This window comes from Elephantulus edwardii, unplaced genomic scaffold (genome assembly GCF_000299155.1).
Source record: "Elephantulus edwardii isolate Elephantulus edwardi_28Jun2011 unplaced genomic scaffold, EleEdw1.0 scaffold00303, whole genome shotgun sequence".
Taxonomy (NCBI): Eukaryota; Metazoa; Chordata; class Mammalia; order Macroscelidea; family Macroscelididae; genus Elephantulus; species Elephantulus edwardii.
In genome coordinates this window covers 633,004-640,901 of record NW_006400053.1, presented here as the reverse complement: position 1 = coordinate 640,901, position 7,898 = coordinate 633,004, and the positions used below count along the sequence as shown (strand labels likewise).

Sequence of the window (7,898 nt, the reverse complement as noted above, 5' to 3'; positions counted from 1 at the left end):
TGTTGACTGTGGAGCCAAGCAAACTAAAGCTGTGAACAATCTCAATCTCTTCACCATCCATCCTGATGTTGCCAGTTGGCCCAGTGGTGAGAATCTTTGTCTTCTTGACACTGAGCCTCAATCCATATTGAAGGCTGCAGTCCTTGACCCTCTGCAGCAACCACTTCAGGTCCTCCTCAGTTTCAGCAAGCAGGGTTGTGTCATCTGCATAACACAGGTTGTTGATAGATCTTCCACCAATCCTGACACCACACTTCTCCTCAAAGAGCCCAGCCTCCTGGATAATCTGTTCTGCATACAGTTTGAAAAGGTATGAAAGGGTTGAAAAGCTCTCATGCACTATGTTTTATAAAATCAATCACCATTGGGCCTTGCCCATCATTACCCAATCTTTTCAGGTATCCTCTGGATCCTTCACATTTCCTTCTTCCCTTCCCACGAAACTGTGTAACCCTTGGTTTCACCCTCTCATCCTCACCCCTCGGCTCCCACCTCTTCCCTCCACGGTCCCTATATGTTTAATTGGCTATTCTTCTATTTTTGCAATAATGGTCTTATGCAGTATTTGTCCTTATGAGACTGAGTTAGTTCACTTAGCATAATGCTCTCTAATCTCTGCCAAGTTATGTACCATTTTTTCTAAATTGTTGCTCCTGAATGCTGCATACTATTCCATTGTGTGGATGTACCACAGTTTGTTTTGCTGCTTTCTGCAGCATTCAATATTTTGCCCATTGAATCCTTCAGTATTGTAACTTGAGGCTTGAATTTGGTCTTTAGATATTTTAATTTGAAAAACGTTGAATTTATTTTACCCTTTTATTTGTCTAACTCCAATTCTTTGCACATTTTTCCATAATATTTTGCTTTATCTTCTCAAAGATAACATCTCAACATGAATAAAACTAAAATCTTCACCACTTGATCAATAGGTAACATCAAGAAAAATGAAGAAATGACTGAAACTGTAAGTTATTTCTTTTTACTTGGATTAATTTACTTAGATACAACCATTGTAGCAGTCAAGAAATCAAAATATGTGTTGCATTGGTGGAAATTTGCTGTCGAAGATCTCTTAAAAGTGTTAAATACCAAGGGTGTCAGTTTTAAAGACTAAAGTACACCTGATCGAAGTCATGATATTTTCAATTGCTTCAAATACACTTGAAAGTTAGATAATGAAGAAAGACAACCAGCAAATACTTGATGCCTTTGAACTGTGATGTTGGTGAAGAGTACTGAATATACCATAGACTGCCAAAAGAACAAACAAAGAGCGCTTTTTACAGACAAGGATGGTAAAATTTATCTTGCACACTTTGGGCATGTTGTCAAGAGGGCTAGTCTCTGGAAAAATGACATCATTCAGGTAAAGGTAGGGAGTCAGTGAAGGAAAGAAAAGGCTCTCAACAAGATGGATTGACACAGTTATTTCAGTCATATGTTTGAGTGTGGCAGAGACTGTGGTGATGGTGCAGGCTTGGCAAGGGTCAGCTATGTTATTCGCAGATGGCCCCTAACAAGAACAATTCTTTAAGGGAGCTCAGGTGAAACATTCTATAAAATGTTGTGCTGCTAATCTAGAGACTGCCCTTCTCTGGTGATCTGAATCCATTAGAAACTCCAGGCAGGCAAGAGCTTGACCATCTCTTCCCATGATTTATAACCTTGAAATCCCACTGTAGGGACTGCTGTGAGTTTGAACTGACTTAAAAAAACCAAAAATAATTCATTATGGAGGGGGCTCTGGCCACAGTTCTAAACATAAAGACAAGCAGTTTAAATCCATGAGCACCTCTACAGAAGAAAGATGGGTAGCCTCCTTCCAATGTCATTTACAGCCTCACAAATCCAAGTGAGAGTTGCTATGAGCAAAACCAATTCAGTTGGCGGGGGGGGGGGGGGGGGGGAGTTGTGTTGTGCTAATGCATTAATGAAGTTTTAGAAAATATTAGAAAAAAGTAATACATGATCATTTTAGAAAACAGAAAAGTGTAATAATGGAGACTATTTCTAATAGGATAGGATTTAGATTGAGAAACCCATGAGGTCAGGGATGAGGCACTTTGCTTGTATTCATAAGAGGATGCTCTAGTTCCTGGGACCCGAGCAAGCCAGAATCTTTCCTTCTTCCCCACCTCATGCTGCCCCTGTCAGGTCCCAAAAACACCACTGCACTGAGCTTGGCCACTCTTTCTGGAGGGCTCATTCCAGGGAGTGAAAGTGTGCCACAAATAGCCTCGTCTAACACAGAGGAAGAAGTGGATCACAGATTCTATAAAACTTCAGCACCTATCCCCAGTCCACACCTTACTGTGCCCTGCTAAGTGGCTTCAGGGAGTTACACAACCACTCTGGACCTTGATCCCTCACTTGTTTATTAAGACTGGTTCCTGCTTCAATGGGTGACTATAGCATTACAGGTAAAGTTGCCCCTACATATACCCCAGTACACATGCTGCTAACAAAAACAGCTATGTTCAAAAGCACCTCTGAGTATAGTTGCCATGTATGAGAGGGTAGGCTTCAAAACAAAAGCCATTTTTACATGTGTCAATAAGCATAAAAAACTTCCACACTACAGAATCCTTAAAAGCTGGGGGAAACAATTGAGTACTACACTGAAGTCCTAAATTCTGCCTAAGATAGCAACTACCAATTCCCTTGGTCTTCCTGGATTCTAATGGTGTATCATTAAATTAGGATCCCTCCTTGGAAAATCCATTGATAAGTACCAACCTGTCTTTGTGTCCTGAGGATTAACCAAAACCAAGAGTTGATGCTGAGGTTCATCACGGTGCATGGTGCAAAAGCTAACAGATGAAGCTTCAAGTTTAACCTAGAGAGGGGAGGAAAATCATAAAATAAGCCTCTTTTCTTTCATCATCATAAGGTCACAGGAAGTTATTTAGAAGTAATTAGGGGAGCTCTGCTGGCCTAGAGCCAAGAAGCTGCACTGCAATCCCAGAGATATGCGTTTCAAATCCACCATATGCTCTGCCGGAGAAGGAAGGGCAATCTCCTCCTGTACTAGTCAGACCTGATTTGACGGTACATACACACAAATAATAAATTTTTTTTTAAAAAGGAAGTACTTAGCACACTGAACAAATATCATTACACAGAGATTAGTCTGGCAAGGCATGTGCAACATGTTTTTTAATAAATACTTTACCTACTCAGTTGATGCTGATTTTGTGTATCGTAGAGTAAACCTCAAGAGAGAAGATTGCCCATCCTCCCATGGAGCAGCTGGTGAATTTGAACCAAATGTCTTTGGGATTGCAGTGCTGCTACTTACCATTGGGCCACCAGAGCTCCTTTGCCATTCAGAGCTGTCCTTTACTATCTCCCACCTGGCAAAACTTCTCTTTCTCTCATTGACCTGCCATCTATCCACCTATTAACACCTTTTCTACAGACCAAACACACTTCTGCATAACTCCCACTGCACAAGCATTCTCCATGCTAATATTTCTTGGTTTCATAGCCAACAGCTCATTTCAGGCCTAGTGTCTGCCATACTGGCCTCTTCTGTCTACTCAGGGTCCCTAGGTAACTACATAGAAACATCCCTGAACATGCCTATCTGCCCCCACAAGCATGCTGGGTCTCTCCCTGGCAGGGTTCCTGAGAGCCACAGGGAGGATCCACACTCCATCTATGTACTGGAGACTTGGCCTTTCTGTATCAGCCCTGGGTGCCCATTATCTGATCTGTAGCCTAGAGAGGAGCACAGAGTAGCAAGTTTAGGATCTCTGATGCTTCACTCCAGATCTTCTTCTAGTACACCTACATCCCAAATCCTCTCTGTGTCTATGAAACCCACTATGACCAGCTCCTAATGTGAAAGACCAACACATTCTATTACAAAGACTGCTCTGAAAACCAGGATGGTCTGAGGAAATGAGAACAGAAGGTATCCACTAAGTCAGATACGCAGATTGCTTGTAAAAGTCTGCAGCAAGGAACCAAGATGGCAATGGTGGAGGAAACAGCTTAAGGAGCTGAAGGAGCCGCAAGATGCATAGAAATGGCCCACCAGAGAGACAGATGCAGCACACAGAAACCAATGCAGCATGACATGGACAGTATGAATTTGTGTCAGAACTTTTGTTAAAATAATTAGTTTGGGAACCACAGAAGCAGTGAGCCATGGGCCCTGACAGAAGCTGCCAGTTGAGCCACTGTGGGACCCACTGCCAGGAGCAAGCAGGTCTGTGGGAATTTGACTGAGTTTTCTTGGGCCACATAGACCCACCAGGAGTGAGCAGGTTTGTGGGAATTTGATGGCATTTTCTTGGGCCCCACTGACAGGCCACGAGCAATTGGTGGGAATTTGACTAAGTTATCTTAAGTCCTGTGGGGCTCAGGGCCCCACTGAGGTGGAGGCCACTGGGCGACGGCACCTAGTGGAGGGCCACTAGGCAAAGAATGCTGAGCCAAAGCTGCTGGATGGGAGACGGAGAGCTGGAATTTGAGTAGGTGCCCCCACTCATGAGCATACTCAGACAGTTGAAATCTGAGTGAGGTCCCCATAAGTGGTTGACCCGCTCCTGTGGTCAACCTGCCCCCCCCCAAGACCTACCCTGCCCCACATTAAGCTCCACACTTGTGATGCATGTCCACTCAATCAACTTGCCTTTAATCTGGAGCACCTTGATCTGACTTAGCTACAAGAGGCTGCTCTCACAGACCCTGAATTGAACCTTCCCTTCAGTCAGAAGTTCAGAGAGAAACATACATGGGGTAGCTGTCCCACTGATTTCTAGAGCATTGTCTTCAGATCAAGAACCTATCAATGTAATGAAAAAAAGCAGGCAATCTCACACCCTACACAAGCACAAAACAAGATGTCATACTCAAAAGGTGACACAGTATCAATGGCTTTCCTTAAGCCAGAAAGTCTGATGAAACTTTGTGACAGAGGATTTAAAAGAACAGTAATTGAATATTTTCAATGGGTAAAAGACAAACTTGAAGAATTATAGGACACAGCAAACAAAAATCAGGAGGAGATTAAAAAAAAAATCAGAACAATGCAGATAGAACAAACAATGCATTAGTGGCACTGGAAAAACAAGAAACCATGATCCAAAGTATGAGGTCCAAGGTTTCAGATGCTGTCAACATGATGCAGGTACACATAAGCAGAATTGAAGAGATGGAACACAGAACCAGTGAAATAGAAGAGAGAATTGTCACCACTGATCTGCTAGAGCAAAAAGCAGACTCAAAAAGGAAGGAAAAAGAAGAAAAATTAAGAGTAATGTGGGACACAATCAAGAGAAATAATATACCAGAAGAATACCATTAGAATACCAGAACAGGAAGAAGGAAGTAAAGGCACTGAAAAAGTTGTAGAAGAATTACTAGAGGAAAACTTCCAAGGCATAATGAAGAATGAGAGAATATATTTTCAAGAAGCTGAGTGAACATCATAAAGAATAGACTGCAAAAAAAAAAACCCACCAGGACATACCATAGTCAAATTTATCATAACCAAAGATAAGGAGAGAATTCTGAAGGCAGTGAGGGAGAAACAAAGAGTAACCTATAAGGGAGAGCAGATAAGATTAAATGCTGATTTCTCAGCTGAAATCATGCGAGTAAAAAGACAATGGAAAGACACATATCAAACACTCAAAGAACACAACTATAAACCAAGAAAGCTGTACCCTGCAAAAGTGTCCATCAAATATGAAGGAGAGATCAAGATATTCCCAGAAAAACAGAACCTAAGGGAGGTTGTAAAAACATTGCAAGAAACACTGAGAAATGTCCTTCTTACAGAGGTGCCACAGAAAGCAGCATGGACCAAAGTAACTAGCAACAACATCAAAAAGAACTCAACAAAATGATAGCAATAAAACCCTGCCTTTCAATAATCACACTGAATGTGAATTGTTTGAATGCACTACTGAAGAGAAAAAAAAGAGTATCAGACTGGATAAAAAACCAAAATCCACCAATATTTTGTCTACAAGAGACACACCTGAAAAATTAAGATAAAGAATAAAAATAAGATGATGGGAAAAAATATACCAATCAAATGGCAACCAGAAAAAAGCAAGAGTAGTGATATTAATCTCTGATAAAATAAATTTCAATGCCAAAACCATCACAAAGTACAAGGAAGGTCACTCACTACATAATGCTTAAAGGGTTAATAGAATAAGAGGACATATCAATAATAAATATCTATGCACTAAATGAAAGACATGCAAAATATATAAAACAAACATTAACAAAATTGAAAAAGGAAATAGACAACACTACCATAGTAGTTGAAGACGTCAATACACCACTCTCAAGAAAAGACAGAACTACCAGAAAAAAAGCTCAACAAAGATGCTCAAAAATTAAATCACACAATAAACCAACTTAACCTCATAGATATTTATAGGCTAATGCACCCAAAAACAAACAAACAAAAATCCCATGGTATATCTTCTTCTCCAATGTGCATGGATCATTGTCCAGAAGAGGTCACATTTTAGGTAATAAGGCAAACATCAATAAATTTAAAAACATAGAAATAATCCACAGCATTTTCTCAAACAACATTGTTACAAAATCAGAAATCATTAATAAGAGGATAAAGGAGAAAAAACGGTACATTTGGAAGCTGAACACTACCTTGCTTGAACATGACTAGGTACCAGAAGAAAAAAAATGAAATTAAAAAGTATCTTGCAACAAATGACAATGAAAAAACAACTTACCAAAACCTCTGGGAAACAGCCAAAGCAGTAATCAGAGGTCAATTTATATAGATAAGCAGACATATCAAATGATCATTGACTCTCTAAACCAACAAATTGAAAAAGAACAGCAAGAAAACCTGACACCTTCTAAAAAAATCTGAAACTATAAAAATTAGAGCAGAAATAAATCAAATAGAAAACCAAAAGACAATTGAAGCTATCAACAAAACTAAGAGTTGGTTCTTTGAAAGGGTCAATAAAATCAACAAACCAATAGTAAAACTAAGGAAAAGACAAAAATAATGCAAATAAGAGATCAAATGGGAAACATCAAAACAGAACCTACTAAAATAAAAAGGCTAACATTGGAATATTATGGAAAAATTATACTCAATCAAATATGAAAACCTAGAGGAAATGGACAAACCCTTAGAAATTCATAACCTACCTAAACTGACACCAAACAAAACTGAACCGCTGGACAGACCCATTACAAAAGAAAAAAATGAAAAGGTAATAAAACAACTTCCAGCCAAAAAAAAGTACTGGACCAGATAGTTTTACAAGTGAATTTTATCAAACATTCAGAGAAGATCTGTCACCAGCTCTACATAAACTTTTCCAGAAAACAGAAAAAAATGGGATTCTCCCAGACTCATTCTATGAAGCAAACATGTTCTTGATAACAAAACAAAGACACCAAAAACAAACAAACAAACAAACAAACAAAACCCCAAAAAACCCTATAGGTCTATACAAAATATCTCATGAACATTGATGCAAAAATCGTGAATAAAATCTTGGCCAATAGAATCCAACAACACATTTAAAAAAAATTCACCATGACCAAGTGGGATTCATAACAAGTATGCAAGGATGGAACAGACCACCAACTACTCATACGCAAGTTCAAGCTGAAGTTGAGGAAAATTAAGCCAAATCCAAGGCAATCAATATATGACTTTGAGTCTCTCCCACCTAAATTTCAGAACCATCTCAGGAACAGGTTTGAGGCAGTGAACACTAATGAGTGAAGACCAGATGAGTTGTGGGAGGATACCAAGGTTATCATCCAGGAAGAGTGCAAATGGTCATTGCAAAGACAGAAGAGGAAGCGAAGACCAAAATGGATGTCAGAAGAGACTCCGAAAATTGCACTGGAGCGCAGGGAAGCCAAAGCACAAGGAAGAA

At 39.8% G+C, this 7,898-nt stretch overlaps 1 protein-coding gene across 1 annotated transcript in view; it reads right to left on the bottom strand.

Moving 5' to 3' along the window:
* LOC102864974 (protein FAM169B-like) overlaps positions 1 to 3,467 on the bottom strand; it is a 91,153-nt gene extending 87,686 nt beyond the window's left edge. Inside the window, exons 1-2 of the mRNA XM_006900968.1 lie at positions 3,450 to 3,467; positions 2,740 to 2,839 (exon numbers count right to left, since the gene is read on the bottom strand). Of these exons, the coding sequence (XP_006901030.1) occupies positions 2,740 to 2,839; positions 3,450 to 3,467 (118 nt within the window). The remainder of the gene's footprint in view (positions 1 to 2,739; positions 2,840 to 3,449) is intronic.
* Between the last annotated feature and the right edge of the window lie 4,431 nt (positions 3,468 to 7,898).